This window comes from Anneissia japonica, unplaced genomic scaffold (genome assembly GCF_011630105.1).
Source record: "Anneissia japonica isolate Jap-2015-1 unplaced genomic scaffold, ASM1163010v1 scaffold26_len2425191_cov177, whole genome shotgun sequence".
In the NCBI taxonomy this organism is placed as follows: Eukaryota; Metazoa; Echinodermata; class Crinoidea; order Comatulida; family Comatulidae; genus Anneissia; species Anneissia japonica.
The window spans coordinates 1,176,278-1,197,710 of record NW_022685220.1 but is presented as its reverse complement, the minus strand read 5'-3'; the positions used below and the strand labels follow the sequence as shown (position 1 = coordinate 1,197,710).

At 35.4% G+C, this 21,433-nt stretch overlaps 2 protein-coding genes across 2 annotated transcripts in view; one reads left to right on the top strand and one right to left on the bottom strand.

The window, feature by feature from the left end:
• The window catches only part of LOC117108948 (very-long-chain (3R)-3-hydroxyacyl-CoA dehydratase-like), a 29,959-nt gene extending 13,635 nt beyond the window's left edge, over window positions 1-16,324 (bottom strand). The window contains exons 1-7 of the mRNA XM_033251141.1: window positions 16,112-16,324; window positions 7,639-7,681; window positions 7,218-7,291; window positions 6,149-6,322; window positions 5,764-5,827; window positions 1,836-1,946; window positions 755-879 (exon numbers count right to left, since the gene is read on the bottom strand). Of these exons, the coding sequence (XP_033107032.1) occupies window positions 755-879; window positions 1,836-1,946; window positions 5,764-5,827; window positions 6,149-6,322; window positions 7,218-7,291; window positions 7,639-7,681; window positions 16,112-16,195 (675 nt within the window). The 5' untranslated portion in view covers window positions 16,196-16,324. The remainder of the gene's footprint in view (window positions 1-754; window positions 880-1,835; window positions 1,947-5,763; window positions 5,828-6,148; window positions 6,323-7,217; window positions 7,292-7,638; window positions 7,682-16,111) is intronic.
• LOC117108939 (protein fem-1 homolog B-like) lies at window positions 16,251-20,488 on the top strand. The gene has a single exon (XM_033251129.1). The coding sequence runs from the start codon at window positions 16,281-16,283 to the stop codon at window positions 18,267-18,269; it is 1,989 nt and encodes a 662-aa protein (XP_033107020.1). The 5' UTR covers window positions 16,251-16,280; the 3' UTR covers window positions 18,270-20,488.
• Window positions 20,489-21,433: the final 945 nt, after the last annotated feature.

The window sequence follows — 21,433 nt, the reverse complement described above, 5'->3', positions numbered from 1 at the left end:
CAAAAACGTGTTTAGGGTTTCTCACAAACGTTGGTATACTTATACTTCTATAACTTTATAACGAAAAAGTCAGATCGTAAATTTTTTATCACAATTACAAAGACAATACCTTGCTGAAAAAGAATAATGTATTATCTCAAAATCTGAATTTTCGACAAGCAATCTGATCCGGGTTGACCACGCCACAAATGATAATAGCTACAATCACTCATTCAGCCATACCACAAAAAAGCACTACTGTATACTGTAAATATTGTTGAAGATATTAATCTGGTTCATAGACATGTTCATTGACTTTAACTTTAGTTTTGAAAGAGTACAGTAAAATCCTATTAATGGTACATCTTCTGGACAAAAAAAAGTTTTCCCAGAAAATGTTTTGGCCATAGAGTTAAAAGACAAAGCCTACTTATCCTTGTTTCGTGGCCAATAAAGTGTACTCTTTAACAGGCGTCTCCTAAAATAGAAGCTCTACAGTATTCACTTTAAAGTATTCACTTTATAATACAAACATCATCTTTACAGTAAACAGCTCTGTTGTTAAACAATTTGCATTCAGGTAGCAGGTTGTTTGACAACATAGCTTTGTAGATGATCCTTAAGGCGGATAAGGTCAGTATAAGGTTTGCAAAAATTGTATCTAATTCTTATTTTGAAAACATAACAAATTTTCTTTCATTACGAAAGACACTTTACTTCAATAATCAAAAATAAAATTTAAAATGAGAATGAAGTGCAATTTCATTGTACAAACCTGTATTAACGGTGCCACTGCACCCGTCTTTACTAAGCCAACAAGCGGATGAATAATTTCTAAGATGGATAAGCACTGGCATAAACTTAACGGGAAAATAACTCCACTGTAGGCTTGCTTCATACCTTGAAAATACAATAAAAGACTTGTATTTAAAGACATTTATTTAGCTCAATCAAAACAGAGTAATCTCTACAGTATTTCTGCAGATGAACAGAACAGTGGTTGATGCAACGTTTGTGGCTCATTCTTTCAACCTTGAGGTTTGTGATTGAAAACCGTCACTGTGCAAATCGTTTGTGTCCTTGGGCAAAACATAACGAAGCTCACCACAGCATCACAACATCGGTGCTGGTTCCAACCACTCCTTGCCCAAGGTTTGGTTGGTTGAACCAAGTCTTCTACGAAAATGACTATAAATGAAGGGTTCAGTGTACATATCAGACTTGTGTGGCCTTTCGCGAACCCACTGCATCTGTAAGAGGAGTAGGCCTAGGGGTTTACAATGGTTCATTTCAGCCCCTGTCATGGAATGATGTGAACATGAAACTACTGTAAGTGCCTCTTTACGAAGGTTAGGTAGTCATGGCCCACATCATTCAGCATAATAACACTGCAAGTTATGGGTTAATCTCTTATGTTAATGTTAACAACATAACAAGTAACATTAGAATTATCAACTGGAGAATAGACATTATTGTCCAGTTAACCAGATTTTTATCTTTAGAGGTAAAATTTTGTTAAATACCGTAGAACCCCTCCTTTGGGACACCCTTATTAAGGGGACACTTTCAACCATGAAAAAAAGCGAAGTATACTGTAACATCAAACACTATGGCCAACCCCTATTCATAAAATACCCCTATTAAGAGGACAATTTTTTGGTCCTGAGGGCGTCCCCTTAATAGAGATTCTGCTGTACATAATTCTAAAGTTCACGTTAATTACAAGATACAAAATGTTTATATTGTCATCAGCAAAATAAAAAGCTATGAGATACATGCAGTAATAATAACAATTAAAATAACCACATGATAAAAACACATTTTATAACATTTATTAATATTTCAAAAGTACTTACCTTGCCCCTTTATCACAAAGTTTACCAGTAAATAGATGAAGATATATGAGAAGCCAATAAACTGTATGAAATTATACAGACAAAGATACATCTTTTTGAAGTCTGCATAGGCTGGAAAAAAATGTAAACAAAAAGTGCAGTCATTATCAAAGCAGTTTAAAGGTTCTTCTTTTTTATGTTATTGTTAACATGTTCGTAAATGTTGGCATTTAGGTCAAATGGAACTAGAAATCTCCTTTTATGCTGCGCAGTAAAAGCATAGCCTCCCCATGTTCTGATTTTTTGATGAGTAGTAGTTTGACACCAATCAGTCTTAGCAAACTTCAGTATTATCATGGTAACAAACAATTTTCTACACCAGTGACAATGACAACAACATAAAGAATATTACAATTTCAAATAAATTAGAATTTCTTATTCGAATTATGATGATGGTACTTAGCGTAAAATTGCTTTAATGAAATATTAAGTATGCAATTAGCATAGTCACACACATACCAAAAACAATAGGCTTGGTATTCTTATTACCATCTTGCATTCCGCACAGTTTGAAACCAATCAGGTTTACCAAACTTTAGTTATAGCGTAAATTTCTTGATTAATGAAATATTAATTATGCAAATAAGCAATCAGCATATTCACACGCATAACAAAAACAAGACTGTTGCTTTATTACCATATTGCATTGTGCGAAGTTTGAAACCAATCAGACTTACCAACCTTTAGTTATCGTGGTAACTAGTCGTGAAATTCGAAAGTTTGACAGTTTGAAACCAATCAGATTTACCAAAGTTTAGTTATAGCATAAATTTCTTGATCAATGAAATATGAATTATACAAATGAGCAATTAGCATATTCACACATGTACCTAAAACAATAGGCTCCAGCTTCTTATAACTATCTTACATACTGCCAAGTTTGAAACTAATCAGACTTACCAAACTTTAGTTATCGTGATAACCTATAATACCTGATTAATAGTGAAATACTCAATCTTCTTTATCAATCTTCTTATTAACATCTTGCATCCTGCTAATTTTGGCACTAATTGAACTTTACCAAACTTCATTTATTGTGTTAACTATCCTAAATTACCTGATTAGTGAAATATTAATTATGCAAATGAACAACTAGCATATTCACACACGTACACAAAACAATAGGCTCCATCTTCTTATTACCATCTTGCATTCTACCAAGTTTGAAACCAATTTACCAAACAACAATGACAACAGCATGAAGACGAAAATGTGCAAAAACAATAGCCTTCCCAGAGCTTCACTTTTTTGGGGAGGCTAATAAACTAATTCGAGAAAAAATAATGTTTTGAATCTAACAGAAAAAAAAAAATGAGACAAAATTTGTTTCACCTCACCTGGTATTATAAGTACAGTAGATGTACTAATAACAGAAAAAAGGTCTTATAAAATCTGGCCACAAGAAAATGTTTTTTTTTTCTGTTAAAACTGCTATATTGTCATGGAGTGGTGGTTTTTGTGTCTATCTCTATGGTTGTTACGGTTCAATATCAATTGAGACAATTTAGAATATGTTCTATCAGTTACAAAGAAATTCAATATGATATCTAAGTTGATTGAAGAGCAGATTGTAGATCATTAATATACATATTAAAAAGAAGAGGACCAAGAAATGAGCCTTGTGGAATGTCAAGCTGAACCTCTAAAGTGGGGACTGAGTTTTGAATGCGTACGACTTAAGAGCATTGATGAAGAAAAGATTGAAACCAGTTTATAGTACGATTACAGTGGTTATTCATATACTCATGGCACTTTGTACCATCCATGTACTTGTCCATCACAATTCACTTAGTAACTTTCTAATAAATGTAGTGGATAGTTGGAGGTATTGTAGGAGCTGATTCCCCTTTTGCTAAAGAGCTTACTGTATATTCCAGCCATCTTGCTCTGTGTAAAATATTCTTGGTTAACTTGGTTATTCGAAGATACAGTATAGGGGCATTCCACAGTATTTTTTCTGTCATGGACAGGACATCTTTGAGAATATAACTAGTTATATCTCAGTAACAATATAGACTAGAAGACTTATAGTATGATCAATGTTTACATGTATGCCTAATGTTACTTACTGGGGGAGAAAAATTGAAAATTTTTTTTTATGATAAAAAATGTAAGTGTCACGGACGGGACAAAATTTGGACATGACTTTAAGAAAGGTTTACATATTCTAATATTTCTCCTCATCTAAAAGAGATACTAAATTATTTTTTGTTTAATAATATCACCAGGTGATTGTTTTACATGCCTAAATGTTTAACAAAAAATCATAAATGTAATTTTATGAAAAAATATGAATTATGTGCTGTCACGGACGGAACATTCCGTAATGTCACGGACGGGACACTTTCATCCAATGAGAGAAAAACCATAATTTTCAATGTAAAAAGGGACAAAAATTACTCCCTGATATCAATGCAACATTTTACGTACTTTGCTACCTTTATTACTCAAATTCAGTAGCAAAGAAACTTGTATTGTGTTAATTCTTTAAGTGTCCCGTCCCTGACAAAATTGTCTTGTCTGTGACTAAAACTGTCCCGTCCGTGACAATTTGTGTTTGAAATATGATATTTTAGGCAGGTTAAACAAACAATTATCTAAAAATTGGTTGATAAGATATTAAGTTATAGTCTCTAGTAGGAGAAAATTGAATATTAAATTTTTCATAGCCATTACTTTCCTATTATGAATGTAAAAAACCTCCTCAAATGTCACGAACGGGACAATTATGAACTTTTATGTGTAATTATGAAATTAATAATAAACAAATTTCAACCAAACACATGATTTTGTAATAGAGGAAATACAAGAAGGTAACTGTATCTGCACCAAAATTTTGTTATCAGATTTACTGTTAAAGAAATATTTAGCATTTTTTAATGTCCCGTCCATGACGCAAAATATACATTTTTAATATTTAATATCAAATAACTCAAAAAATATCCATCAAAAAAATGAAAAAAGTTTTTTTCATCTAACTTTAATATATCTTCTTTGAGAACTAGCCAAAATTTATATTATTAATTGAAAATGAAAATTTAACCCTCACGGACCAAATACTGTGGAATGCCCCTATAACAGATGGTACCAGGAGATTCTATAACTCATAAACCATAGAAATTCATATAGGAATCATCTTGATATATAGGACAGCTTGCTGTCACCGAGCAAAATATTAAAAAGATAATCTAAATATTGAGGTTTTTTCGTAGTATGTTATGGCAAAAAAAGACAATACTGTACAAATAATATATTAGTACGTCTATGCAACTTTCTTTGTAAACCGGGACAGCATGTTAGAAAACGTGAGAAAAAAAATGGCAGGGAGTCAGGTCACTAAAACAGGAGTCTACCAGCCAAAATGGGAGTGTTGGCATGTATGGAAATCTGTTGGATAGTTAAATATATAAATTACATATTAATGAAAATCAAGCTTTTGACATGACATAATTTATTACCATAATAACAAATGAGACATGCATAATTTATTAAACATGTGTACATTGATATATATTTTTTAAACCATAATTATAGAGATTAACACTTTCAGCATATCCTAGAAGGTCGACTGATATTCAGAGGCCCTCTTAAATAAATGAAATAATGTGATGCTTTATCAGAGATGACTAATTACAAAGCTTTGGGAGTGGAGATGGCCTTTAGTCATGAGAAAAAAATCTTTACACAATCAAAGATCAATAATAAAAATTTTTAAAAATCAACTAAAGCCAATACAAATAGAGTATCATATGAGACTCAGGGTATACTAGATTTCCATAATTTTATGAATTCAAATTTTTAAACTTGAACTAAATAATCAGCTAGCTTCTGAAAATATATACATCCAAGAAACAAAATATAAATTTCTAATTTTAAATGATCTCATTACCTTCAGCTTCACATTCAGTTAGCTGCTTCTCAATCTGTTTCAACTGGTCTTTCTCGAATTCAGCCTATAAATATAAATATGAAAAATTATTGCAACTGATTTACAATTTGTTTAAATACAGTACAATTTAACCACAAGATACTGCTGGGTGACATGATGAAAATATTTAACTTGCGTTGGACAGTGACACTGACACAAATAACGACACTATAAAAGTCATGACCCCCTTTGAGCTATACCACACTGTAAGCTTTCTATTCAAGTGTATAGTGATAGACCAAATGGAATAAAGACTGACAACAATAGAAGCAACTAGAATCATTATATATTTTGGAGGCTAACAGATCAATGAAAAAATGTAGTAATAATAATGTAAATATTTTACTTTTCTTCTTAGTTCATCATCTTCAGAATCATCTTCAACTGTCCATTTATCAAAGTCAATCTTTAGCCAGGGTTCTTTGTTCTCTGGCAGTGTCAACTTGGGCCACTGTACACTTGCTCCAACTTTCATTAACACAAAATTTACTTCACGGTCTGTTATTCTATATGCACTTCCCTATGGAAAAATCACACTTTTCAAAAGACTCAAGTTTATTTACAGTATTCATTTATTTTTTCAGAATATTCCTTCAGGTTTAATCATATTCAATTTACAACATACCATAACCTTCAAAAGGAAATACATTTTTTTCAAACACTGAATATTATTATAAGTTGAAAAAGGAAAAAAAAAAATAATTCAGAATGATGATATTGATGAATTGGTAGTTACTGTATAAATGTTTACATTGTGAGGTAACAGGCAATGGTAGGGTAAACTGAAAAGTTGCCAAAGGGTTTGAAGTAAGATTCCAGGTGTACAGTATAAGGGCAGAAGTGCTACTGCTTCAGAGGCAAAAGCAAATTTTCGAAATGAATGCCAAATTCTACATATTGCCATAACATTTTAAATTCATACCGATGGTCCACTATGTACTTCTTCACTACTGTATTCAAATTCCAGTTAATGTGGAAGAGACCATGCCAGAAAAAAACTTTTCAATTTTATGCTGCCGGTCAACTAAAAGTATACATCCTAAAATCCAGTAGAAAATTATTTGTTTCCATGTTGTTAAATTGTTGGACAATGGCAGATTTAGTCTCCTATATTTAATGTTATCAATCTTTGAATTTGGCAACAGCAGAGATAATTAAAAAGAGAAACATCGCACAAATAATAAAATGTGGTGCATCTATATTCAACTTCATGCCACATTATTAAAAAAAATGAATAGAAGAATTTTCTTCATTGCAATAAATGCATGTGTAGAATGTATGACTTACTGTAGTGGTAAGGATGATAATATGCAATTATAGTCATTTTCTGAAAAGACTATAGAAAATGGAAGCTGAAGGAACCATTACTGTATATCCTACAAAAATAGCATGAAACCCATCATTGTATACCATACCTCAGGATCAACTTCCTTTAGAAATTCCAGAGTGAATTGGTAAGAGTTTAAGCCAGCAGCACCAATACCAACACCTGTGTTCAAAACCATTGAAAAAATTTATGAAGGTACAGAATACATTTCACATACTGTACATTATAATAATGATAATAATATATTAATTATAATTTAACAGTAATAAAGTTCATTGACAATAATAATCAAAAGAGAAATAATATGATGACAACAATAATGATACAATAGCATTGAATGGGACAGAGGATGGACAGACACAGCGAGATTGAGTATCTGAAGCAATGCAAGTAAAGTAAGATGGTCTATTCAGATTTTTTAAGATTAAGATTTTTTTGTAATTCCTGAAGCACACTTGAGTGACAAAAAAACTGGCTGTTTAGTTACCATTTTCTTTTTCTTTTCCTACCTTTAAATGTAAGGCTTTTTTTCGTAAGTTGTATCTCTGGATCCTAAAAAGAACAAAAAATACAGTAGTTGGTGAGACAGAGGGGGTTTATATGCACCCTCAGCAAATTATATTCCTTGAACAATACCAATACTATACCTTTCGCAAAATTTTAAATCAGGGTGCTTGGTCAGGATATAATTTCATATTGATGGACATTGAAATCAATAGTGAATGATATAAAGGTCAATTACAGTTTCTACAATGAGTTTAAAGCATTGGGATATTATTACAAAAAATAAGTTCACTGTAGCGTACTTTGTTACGCTTCAATGGCCTTGTGTTTCTGTATAATCAATTGTTTGTTATTTCATAATTCATAAAATTCATATTAAGTTATTAAATTTGAGCATTAATGTCATAAATTTTTGTTTGCAAATTAAGAGTACCCATACCTACACAAATGTAAAGCCTATCAAAAATGAACTTTAGTGTTTCTTGAGAATTAAACTGAAAATAATAAATTTTTGGAACAATTTCTATTGATGTTTACAAAAATTGGATCATGCTTAGTGGGTATTTGTGAGTCTGTAGCATATGCAATCAAAGTTGTGCTTACATTTGGCATCATCAAAACAGATAAGATGAAAATGACTTTAAAAATTAAACAATTGATTACTAATATATATAACTATGGCATTGTAAAATTTCATCTAACCTTGTGCATCAGGCTTGCTGCGCAATATTCATTGTAAGTGCTTGTTTGTTTTTAGGGAAGTATAAGCTTTACAGCCTTTTTCTCAGTGTTTATCCTTTATTTTAATCACACTGCGAGTTAAATTAGTGCATTGCATGCTTTGATTCTATAAATTTATAAAAAAAATTGAGGGCGCTTTCTAGTTGAGGCCTTCTTCCTGAAGATGCTCAGGATTTTCTGTTGAATTCTTGGTGTCTGGTGAAGCTCTTTTTGGTGTTTGCTGTTCATGAATTTTTGTTTGTCTGCCATTTTTTGAACTCTCTACAACTAACTGAAGCCCGAACACGTCAGGTCTACAACCTAGTCCTAGGCCATGTAGATTGACCGCTGGACTGAGACTGCGTCATCAGCCAGGCAGGCTATAAGGCCCTGATATTCAACCCCCTGTCCGCAATCAAAATCCGGCCCGCCAAAAATTTTGATCCAGCCCGCAAAACATTGCTTAAAATAAATCATTTTTTGCCCGATTTTTAGAACAAGTTTTTATGTTTAGAGCAACATCACATAGACACAATAGCAATGTTTACAAGAGGTAGCTTTTTCTGAGTGTAGCTCACTGCATCTAGTGGCATAGGGTACTGGCATGGGGAAGGGTAGACTCATGGGGAAAATGGATTAAGTGGGACACTGATGTAAATGCGATGTTATTTTGTTGCAAACACTGCTTTGAAAACTTATTCTTGAGTCTGAAAGTGCAATTTCCAGAAATGTAGAGGTATCTATGTTAAAAATGTGCTCACCTCAACCCCAACCACTGGTAAGTAAATATTTTTGTGACTATAAAAATTTTGGGTGGCAGGGTAGGTGAACCTGGATTTGTTGTTTTTTTTGTTTTGTTTTTTGGAGGTTTTTTTTCAAAACTCTAAAAGAAATAAGAAGAAAAGAAAATTAAATTCAAATTTAAGTCTGAGAGGACATTTCCGACCATCTAGAGGTGCCATAATCATATTAAATGTTCTTGCCTCAGCCCCAACTATGGTGGGGTGGTATTTTCCCTTATCTGTGAAATTTGTTCCCTGGCCCCTTCTAATTTGAATTCACAGCTATAAAAGAAAATGGAAGTACACAATTTATGCCGGCCTGCCGTTGGTCTCATCGAATCTTCTGATTCGATGAGACCAACAAAGACCACAAGGCTCCCAAGATGTACGGACCCCCTCTCATGTCAGTGTGTGGAGCGGTTACGTCATGCAATTACCAAATTTCCCACTTTCTATCCCAATTCTTGCGTCCACTTATAAAAGATAACGAAACTACATGCGAAAGCACAAAAGAATTTAACTCTCTAAAATCAGAGAATGTAATCAGTGAACAAAACATAGAAGGATGCGTAATTGGGAGCATGGATGTTGAGGCGTTGTACCAGCCTATTGACATTGAGTTCGCTGTAGATAGATGTGGAGATCCCATTGAAGAGAGTGACGTCGCGTTTGGGGGTGTCGATTCTTACGAATTAGGTCTGCTCCTCAAACATGTTGAGTATGACTCTAAAGAAAGTATCCCAGAGTGTCTTAAAGATTTTTGCCCTACACGCACTAAGGGAGGTAGATACCCTACTATCACAGGTTCTGGGTCCAACCCAAATAAGAATATCAGATGGGGTACGTGGATTCAACCCACTATAAAATACATAATGATAGAGACGTTAAGAAAATGATAATCTAAGCACTAAAATATTCTATGAAAGTAACTTTAACCACACACATATTTATTTTTAAAGACCGTCTATACAAGCAAACTAAAGGAGGAGCTATAGGAAACTGCCTGCTGGCGATGTAGCTACATTATTCTTGGTCTGGTGGGATAAACAGTTTAGGCTTCAGCTACACAAGGAACACATCACATATACCAGGTATGTTGATGATATAAACTTCGATGTGAGAGATAATAATACAGTACTTGCAATATAGAGATAGACCGGGAAACATATACAATGAATGCTATTAAAGAAATAGCGAACTCTATACATCCCAGCGCCAAGATCATGGTTGACTATCCTCAACTACATATAACCAAACGTTTACCCATCCTCGACCTTAACGTATGGATACAGATTGTTAATAAAAACGGAAGACCTACACGTCAAATTTTACATGCACATTACTCTAAACCCATCGCTAGTAAGCTCCTAATTAACAAAAACTCAGCTTTACCAATGAAAACGAAACTTCAAATACTAGTAGCAGACCTCATCCGTGTTATGAAAAACAACTCTGAGCACATTGAGGCGAAAGAACGTAACCCACACATACAACACTTTATTGACAGAATGCAATATAGCGGATACAGCTGTACTGAAAGAAAACAAGTACACATTAGAGCAACTAATAAATTTAAAAATATGTTAGAAGAAGATAGAGAAGGAACAACCCCGAGACAGCCCCCCACCCTTTATAGATCGAAAAAATGGAAAATGAATGAAGGAATTAATAAGAGAATGAAACATGAAACATGGTTCGAAAAAGGAGGAAGTAAAGCCGTGATGTTCATCGATGCGACCTCTGGGAGCGACCTTGCGAAAAAAGTGAATATAATACTTAAAACATGCGACCTAAAAGTTAAAGTCATCGAGAGAGCAGGCACTAGCATTCGAAAGGAACTTAAGCGTTCGAACCCCTTCAAGGCCAAACTATGTAAAGATAAATCGTGTATGATATGTAAAACTGGTATGAAAGTAAATTGTAAGGAACGAGAAGTGGTTACGAAATAAGATGCAGAGAATGCAGTGGAAATGAAGCAGGGACATATATAGGAGAAACATCTAGAAGCATAGGAGAAAGGGTAAATGAACACTATAATAAGTACGTAAACAAAGAGAAATGAAGGAGTTAACGGTCAAAATCCTTAGTAAACATGCAGGAAACCTGATGATGCGACAAGTGACGGAGGCTGAGAGAATTAAAATACATAATCCCGGCCTCAATAAAAAAGAAGAGTGGGGGAAGGTGTAGGATACACTCCTAAGTTTAATTATATACCTTGTGGCTATGCATATTAGTGTGGGCGTTTTCTTTATATGTTGACGTTTTTCGTCTATACATTTTATCGAATTCTATCATAGCCTATAATATAAAGGAGCAGTGGTATGATGTCATGAGTAATACTTACCATACTCATGAATAACCACTACTCCGTATAGCGTTACGTAACAGGTTATGCAGAAACGGAGACGAAAAGATTGGTTCAGACAACGATCGGACTATGCCTGAAGAGGGTCCAGACGGACCAAAAATTTGCGTCATATACAGTAAGTGTTGAATGTGTGTATATACACCTATATGCTTATATGTTCTTATGCTGCTGATACTTAGGGTCGAAATGGCTCCATTTCATGTTAAATCTTAAATATTATTATTATTATTATTATTATTATTATTATCAAGAACGATCGAGAATCATAATACAGTATATATCAGATATTCGCACATATAGGCTAATATTTGATTGAGCTGCACGAGTAATCAAAAGTGTTTGAACTTGAGTTACATACTGTGACGATTTTTATTTTTTAGTTAGGTCTGGGAACCTGGTGCATAATTACCTAGGCTTACTATAACTACTAAAAACTATATGCTTTCAGGGGAAAACACAAAGAGGAAGGAAAAGCACGTTTCATCATCAAATGAAACAGGGTGACAGTTATTTTCAAATTAATATAAGAGCTGAGAATAGGCAGCTCTAAAATACTTGATGCCATAAGACCTGGAAAAATGGCAGAGCACCAATGAATGTATAAATGAGGCCTAAGCCTAGTTATTAATATTAATTAGGCATATATAGTAAATATTATCCGGAGGTTCTTGATTGCAAGGCTTAGACCAAGTTAATTAATGCAGAAATGATGATTATTATTATTATTATTATTATTATTATTATTATTATTATTATTATTATTATTCATTATTATTATTCATTTTTATTATTCATTCATTATTATGTTACTAAAACCTACCTTAAGGGGAACTTAGACAATGGAGAAATTAGAGAACAATTAAAAAAAACGACGTAAAGTAGAAATAACACAAAATATATTCCCCTTGGATTAGTTATTAATTATAGGCCTAGTAAATATTATCTGTAGGTTCTTGAATGATTATTATTATTATTATTATTATTAGGACCCTAGGTACATTTAGGCCTAGTTTAGGGGCCTAGGTAGGACTTAGCTCAGCCTGTAGGCCTATAGTTACCCTCTTTCTCTCTAGCCTTTGGTATTACACATACTTATCTACACTTTATAAAAGGGGGTACTAGCTTCTGTTGTTGTAGATATTATACTAACATTTAATAACATACAAGAAGGTCACAGTTATAGTTACACACGTACATCCCATAAATCCGTAAGATTTCAGGCCTACCGTAGGTGAACTTTAGACAGAGCAATGTAATAGTTAAACTCGAGCGTCACGACATTGCGAAGTGTCTACTCTTGTTCCTCCTATCGAACTTGAGTCGAGTCAATCTGAGATGGCCCGAGTGAAGTTTCATGCAAATGTTTTGTACGGAAAAAAAAATCGCAGCCTGCATACTAACAACGGTTTGTTTGTACTGTATTTGTTTTCTCCAGTAAACGTTGCAAATAGGGACCTAGCTGGTACATGGAGTTATTATTATCAAAATAATTATAACTCCATGGCTGGTATCGGTACTGGTGTTTATTTCATGATTAGTCAGTTCTACATATTGATGTAGGTCTTAGCTTTCGTGGTCTGAGCTTTCGGGACACCCCCAGACTACAGTAGACACAGGCAAAACCAGCCTAGGCCCAGACCTAGAGTTTTGATTAGGCCTGGCCTTACAAAAACTACTGTTAAACCTACAATAAAGGGAGGGAGCATCCTGCCAACATATTTTATGACCAAGGCCTGCTCAGACCTTATAAGAATGATGAACTTGAAATTTCCATTAACAATGCGAAAGCCGATATTGCTGTTATTGCACAGTCATGGATAACTGAGAATATATGCAACTGAGCAATTCATCATTAATAATTTTAATGTTATTATTATAGCTTTCGTGCCAACAGTTGAGGAGAAATTTTGATCTAAGTACATGATAACATTAGCAGAATCCTTGAGTTAATGTCATTGTGCCAGAGGAATTGGAGGTTGCAGGATCCCAATAAAGCACCCACAGCTACCCTTGGTACCATACATTATTGTTGGTGCCATCTATATTTCACCTAACTCACCCCATCAAGATCTACTGATTGCACATCTGACAGAGACATAGACTATCTATGCTTTGTCAAACCACTGACTGGTGTAGGCCTAGTCCTATATTAGGGGATTTGAATCGTACTATAAGTAATAGAAATTATAATAATAGGGACTTTTAGATTGTGTGGACGTGGACCTGGTTCACGTCGACTAGTCATGCGTGTCAACGTAGTCAACTATACCTGTTGACTACAAATGAAAACCTTTTAGATTTCAGTCGACATGTAGCGCGCGCTAGGCAACCTTATTAAGCAGCTGTGTCATGGCGAACCTTCATCGACTTCGCAAAATTGTTGTCTTTGCATATTCTACAGGTGTCTTGGACAATGAAGAATTCATGTTTTTATACAATACAAATAAACCCAAAAATGCCAAATTCAGGTACCGAGATTATCACAAATTTGATCTAGACAAGTACAACAATGATGAATGTAATGCATACTTCAGGGCGCATCCGGTGCGTCAACTGCGATGATGCAGATAGTTAACAGGCCTCCCCGGCCAGCTGCGCTCGCTGCGGTGCAAGTTTGCATTGCATGCACACTGGCGTAAGCACGCTCATGAATTTCCACAGCCTTTTTTGTGTTTACGAAGGCAGTAGAAATTACATAACTGCCTGTGCATTAAAAAGCAAATAATACAGATTAATTCAACACAAGTTAGAAACTTCCCTCAGACTCTGTCTCTGCCTCAGTTGGACGAAATAGTGAAAGCAGCGTTGTCACTATATTTTCATCTTCCATCTTTAAACTTCACAAGATTTAGGACGAAGGGAAAAATGAGGTGAACACGTTCTCGATTTTGGTAGGGGACGAGGGAGACGACGTAACGCATGCGCAGTGCCTTAAAATGACCTCATCACGTAGCAGTCCACTATGTCGACGTGCAAATCTAAAAGTCCCTACTGTAAGACCAGTTTGTTTGGGTAATGGACTGACCCAGGTGGTTGACTCTCTAACCTGAGAGAATGCTACTGGACCTGATCATTTCAGACTCTGCTGAATTATATAATAAACCTTCGCATGACCCAGTCAATTCGAGCGAATGTCAGTTCAAGCGGATGTCAGTTTGAGCGGATGTCAGTTCGATCGGATGTCAGTTCGAGGGGATGCCAGTTCGAGCGGATGAATTTAGTGCGAACTACAACAAGGTCGAATTTATGGTCGCCCTATTTTTTTATTTGTTAAAGTTCTGAAATGTTTTTGGTACTTTTTGATAATTATTCCTGTTTGAATTACAGTACAGTCTTGGCAAATCCGACTAAAAGATGGCCGCTAGAAAGCACTTAGGCCCTATATTTTAAAACTATAGAATTTCGCATGTAGAATTCACAGTTTTTGTCTCCAGTGTTGTATATAGTGTTGTAACTGTATTTGTAGATTTACGATTTAGGCATATTTGTAAATGGGAGTAAATGTAAATGTAATTTTTATTCACCATAGAAATTTAAATTATTTTTACGTATATGGTATCAGAAGGTGCACAAATCATTAGTAGTGTGACACAGGGGCGGATCCAGTGAAGTGTAGGGGGAAACAGGGAGGCACATGCACCCCCCCCCCTCGTCTTGCCACTAAATTTTTAAAATGTCAATGCATATTAATGTTATGTGCTACTCACTTTAACTATTCTGAAACTGTTGTGCCCCGACCCCGCCGTTTGAAAAATTCGGGATTCTCCTGTGACAAGACTATCAACAACACAGTAATAGACATCATACCAATTTTCTCCACTATTCAACCATTCGTCTACATAGTTCAAAACCCACTTTTTTTTTTTAAACTTAGCATGTGGAAAGATTAACAATGACTAAACATTATTTTTATAGGTATGCTTAATTGTAAAAACTGTTAACCTTAAATCAATTAAATACAACTCTTTTATACATAAGGCTATAGGCTTCTTCCTCGGAACCCACCAGGGCTTTTTCCCTGGCTCCAGTGGCGTATCTAAAATGTCTTGAAATGGGGGTGCAGATTGGGGGTGTGAAGGTGAAGTAGGGGGTTCAATGATCAGTTGAGGGGTGCTAACTCGCAAATAAGGTGATTTTAGGTTATTTTTAACATATTTACAATTGTTTTCTTTTTTGGGGGGGGGGGCCCGACTGGTGGGGGGTGCGGGGAGTAATTTTTTAGGGGGGGTTCGCCTTACACCCCTACCCGCACCCCTACTAGATACGCCAGTGCCGGGTTCCTAGGCAAAGCCTCAGCCTCAGCCGAATGCAGATTGTTAGCTCAAAATAGGAAATTTTAAAGTAATTCGTACATAACTCGCACAGGCTGTTGTTCGGACAAGTGAATCTTTTCTCCGCTCGAACTAGCATCCGCTCGAATACGCTCGAACTGGCATTCGCTCGAAGTGGCATCCGCTCGAATTGACTGGATGGATCCCGCCTCCTAGACCTACCTAGTCTTACGAGGCCTAGGCCTAGGGCAGGTTAGTGAGGCCATAATGTGGAATTACTACATTTATCAGTGCAACAAAACGTGAATGTATGATTATTGATTTAATTTCCAACCTTAACATCCTTCAAATCGACTCTTAACGTAATAGTTTCTGCCTTTTGTGCCCAGTACACGATCGGATGCAAGGGAGCCGCCATGTTAAAATCTCAAGAATAAAGAAACGCCATCTATCGGCAGTTTGGATCACCGCGCATCCGTCGTCGTCGTCGTCGTCGTTTTGTGATGACCTCGAAAGTCAATAAACGAAATATGAGAGGGGAATGCATTGCACAGCACATTTTATCAAATAAAATGGTCCAGATCGGTAAAAAAGTGTTCAATGCTGCGAGAAGTGGTAAGCCTATTACCCTAGCTGCTCTATTGTATGGAAAATCAGACGACGAAGTTTCACAAATTTTAACGGAAGTGCATCAGTACGGTCAACAAAAGTGTACAGCCTTGGTGATCGCAGCCCTACATGGAAACACAAATGTGGTTAAATTGCTGCTTGACCAGTACCACGTTGATATAGAACAGACAGGAACTGTCCAATTTTGTGGATTTGTAATTGAAGGTGCCACGGCACTCTGGACAGCCTCGGGAGCAGGGCGATATGAAGTTGTCACCATGTTGATAGAGAGGGGTGCAGACGTCAACCATGCAACTAGCACCAACTCTACACCACTTAGAGCTGCCTGCTTTGATGGCCGTCTGGACATTGTCAAGTACCTGGTTGAACATGATGCTGATATTCACAAGCCAAATAAATACAATAACACATGTTTGATGATAGCTTGTTATCGAGGGCACCTCACTGTAGCATCATACTTACTGGAGCACAATGCAGATGCCACTGCAGTAGCTCATTGTGGTGCCACTGCTCTGCACTTTACAGCTGAAACAGGTCATCTAGAAATCGTAAAGGAGCTGGTAAAGTTCAGTGCCCAAATGATTCCTAATGACCACGGGATGACACCACTGATGGTGGCCTGTGAAAACAACCAGGCTGAAGTGGCTGAATATATTATGACATTAGATTCATGTTCTAAGGCAGAACGTATTGAAGCTTTAGAATTGCTTGGAGCATCGTATGCAAACGACAAAGATAATTATGATGTTGCAAAGACTTACCACTATTTGTACTTGGCGTTACTAGAAAGGACATGTGATCCAAATAATTTATTTTTAAAACATATACAGACACCAATAAGTGCTTATGGCTACCAAAAGGAAGCTCAAACATTGGAGGAATTAAAGTCACTTAAATTTGACACTGATAAGTTGCACATGGAAGCATTGATTGTGCGAGAAAGGATATTAGGAAAACAGTGCCCAGAATTATTACACCCTATTGTCTACCGTGGGGCAGTTGCTGCTGATAATATGCAGTTCAGTATGTGTTTATCCTTATGGAAGCATGCCCTTAACATAAGGCAAGGTTTAAATCGGTCAACTTATAAAGACTTGTTGAGATTTGCGCAGGTATTCTCTCAAATGCTGCATATTGGAATGCAAGTGAATTTCTCGGAATTACATAACATTCTAAAGTCTGCAGTTTGTGAAATGGAATCATCACAAGAGAAATTAAATAAATGTGCAGATAAATTTCACCGTGCCATTCATGATTCCTGCATTTACACATGTTTGTACCTTCTAGCCGGTATCACTCATAAAGCTGTGGCTAAAACCAATGAACAAGAAGTCCTGTATAAAAAAGAGGTCTATCAGTTTTTAAGGCTAGACCCCCGCACTGAGGATGGTTCAACACCTTTGCACCTAGTTGTGAACTACCTCACACCTGTAGATGATTTCCATACTAACTATGTTTGTAAAATTCCCAGTGCAAATCTTACTATGGTACTTCTTCAGTGTGGAGCTGATCCAAATGCTATTGATAAGGATGGAAACACGCCCCTACATCTCATTGTAAAATATAACAAGCCAATTAGTGACTTTCTAAACTTGCATGCAATAATTGTTCTTCTGATGGAGGCTAATTGTCATGTTGACCAGGTGAATTTCAAGGGTGACACAGCCCTGAAAACATCGACTACAGGTGTTGCAGAAATAATTTTAAAGGCCCAGACAAAGCCTGACTTAAAGTGTGCAGCTGCTCGAATAATTTGTAAATATAATATACCTTATAAAGGTTCTGTGCCTAAAAGTTTAGAGTGTTTTATTGAACTGCACAAAGCTAAAATAGATAACCTAAGAATAAATGAAGCCGATTGAAAATAACATTAGCTTTTACCTACTGTATGCTACTGCACCCAATAGTGCAGTGGGTCCAAACCCATTACAGTAGATTTCTGCGAAATTGGGGTCCGCCAAGTCAAAGCTGTCCACAGGGGGTCCGCAACAATGTTGGGGGTCCCCTAGATTATTAGAACAACTTTTTCATTATTCCACTATTTTTTCTTGTATTACAATAATGTGATCATGCCTTGACAATAATGAAATACAGTACCTTTACAGGCATTACTTTGTTCACTGTAAATTGTTTTAATTGGCATTATATTTTAATTCCAATATTTTATAGGTGATCTGATAGAATCATTTAAATTATTTTTTTTTATGTATTTTCTATGAAGGTGTTTAGTATACTGCAGGAGAGCCACTTACTGTAATAGTGGCAATCCTTAGGTAATGTAGTTTTGTTTCCATGTTTTCTCTTGTATTGCTTTTAACTGGTTATCGAATAAATTTTAAAAATTCAGGAGGGAGCCCTAAGTTTGACAAAATTAAATGTACAGTAAATGGGGATAACAGAATATTAATTCAAATTTCATTTCCAGCAATCTACAAGTTCCATAAACATTAAAATATCCTCAGCCCCAACCAGGGTGGGGCTAAGGTAGCGTAAATCCCCTATTTATAAAATTTACTGTCTGTACAGTACCTCTCCATAATCTTATTGGCAGGATATCAACCATGAGTTGCCTACTGTACATTAAAAATTAAATGGGGGATGGGGATAAAATATAGATTACCTTCAAATTTTGAGTCTGACAGTGCCATTTCCAGCCATCTACTGTAGAAGTGGCATAGACATAAAAAAAAAAAGGTGTGCCCCAAACATGGTGGGGCTGAGATGGTTTTTATTTTGAATTCCCGGATCCACTACTGTTCATACATTCGTGGCGAATCATCTTCTATCTGTAGGCATAGCCTTATTGTTGGGATATGGACAATGGGTACTATTCAGACATTGGGGTCCATAAGATTTTGGCATATCCAGAGAGGTCCACAAACGCAAAAAGGTTGAGAACCACTGCACTAGTGGATGGATGTTTTGATGTTTTCTATAAGTTTTGTTATCTTCCTTAAGCTACTAAAGTGATGTAATATACAAGAGTAACATCTGCAGCCAGTCAGATCAAAATTTGCTCTAGAGACAACTGAGTGTGCACAACCAGTTGCGGACTTACAGGGGGTGAATAGGGTGGCTATCTACTGTACCACCCTCTCAAAACAAAAATCCCAAATTTTAGAGCTCTAAAGTTAGGGCTAGGCTAGGTTAGCAAGGCCTTGGTAATAACATGATGCAGACCTGTCTACCTTTTTTATTGTCAACATTCATTTTATTTATTTAAATATTTATTTATTTAATACCATATTTCAAGAGGGTGACCATCCAGCAATGCTGATTATTAGGGGCCCTCATACAATACAAGAATAAAAACAAGAGTCACTTAATTTCACAAATTTATAAAATTCAGATATAAAAGATAATTTGTAAAAATTTGATAATACATTAATTAAAGACGTCCGTGTAAAAAGTCATACAGAATAATTCTTGACTTGAACAGTGAATGGAAAGGGAAAGTTTGGCACCCACAGATAGACACGGAGTACAAGACTTTAGTTAAAAGAAACTAAAGTCCTGTAATGTAGGAATTATTCACCATTTTGTCGGAAATTATTATTATACTATTGGTACTGAACATTATTTTTATGCATTCAGATGGAATGCTAAAGTTAATTAAATTTTTAAAATTTAGTTTTAAAGGCATTCAATTTTTAATTTTCATATACTGACAGTAGATGTAAATGGTCGGAAACTGATACATTAAAGGTAAAAATATCCTTTTATCCTCTGTCCTTTTTGTAAGATATGATCAAATACAGTAAGTACTTCAGTGCTATGGCCTGTCCAAATACAAAAAGGGCATACAACAAGATGTGTAGGTGTAATTCCTATGTAGATTCAAACTACTGTATTGGTGTTTCATTTATATAAATATTTGTTTAACTGCCCAACATGCACTTAATTTTTATTCACAATAAATACAGTGTGTATAATTTTTAAAATTGCTGATATCATTTTAATGTAAAGGTGGTTGTTTATTTTTTATGTTCGATACATCAATGTTATAGGCCTTTCTAAAATGCAGAAGGTCAACTTAAACTATAAAGTCAAGATATGCTTTAGAAATGCATTGTGTTTGTATTTAATGCCTCTTTCCTTTGGTTAATCGCAGCACTACTTGTGTCCCTACAAATGGCCATATTTCAGTAAACAATAAATTTGGAGTGAGCGAGTAGAGTTGGCGAAGTTTGTTTTATTTATAGGTTGTGGGCATAGGTGTATGTAATACAATACGGGGATGAAAGTTAATTAAGCCAGAATGAAAGAAGAAAAAAATCTTATTTTTAAGGAGGAGGGGACACCTCTCCCAAACCTGCCCCCTTCTCTGTGCTTTGCACCTTGATGGCCACTTTCATCCCCCTCCTCTCAATAAATTATAGATTTGCCACTGAAACCTCTTTGTGACACCCTTATGAAGGGGGGAATTTCTCTGAAAACAAGTTATCTATTACGTTTATCCCCGAATAAGGGGATGCAGAGACTTCCTGAGTTATATAATTAGTAAAATGGTCAATATACACCTATTCAACTCCCATTAAATAATGGAACACTTTTTTAATAATTTGAAACAATAGACTCAAAATAATGTATTATTTTAGTTAGCCATTCTGCTGCTCTTCGTGTAAACCAATCTTGTTGACTGTGGCCATAGGAAAGCTTTGACCCAGTCCCATTAAAAATTGTTCTTTCATATCTGTGACCTTATACCCTGACAGTATCAGTCATTATTACTAGCTTGTGCATTCAATATCATTATTGTAAAACAAGAATACTGTTGGTAACCATTGAAAACACTTTACAGATTAAATGGATAGAATGGGTGCTATCATTATATAATTGCTGCTACACTTTTATGAAGTGTTGCTTGGGTTGCTCAGGCCTGTAGCTTAGCTGTTGAATTTCACTTCCTGCCCCAAAAGATCAATGTATTAAATTTAAAAATAACAAATGAGCAACAAACAGTATATAGGCCTAATGTAACTACACTACTTGCACACTCTCATGAGTAATCAATATTCTGACCCTG

Coding starts and splice junctions, on each gene's coding strand:
- LOC117108939 (XM_033251129.1), top strand. CDS start 16,281: ATGACCTCGAAAGTCAATAAACGAAATATGAGAGGGGAATGCATTGCA.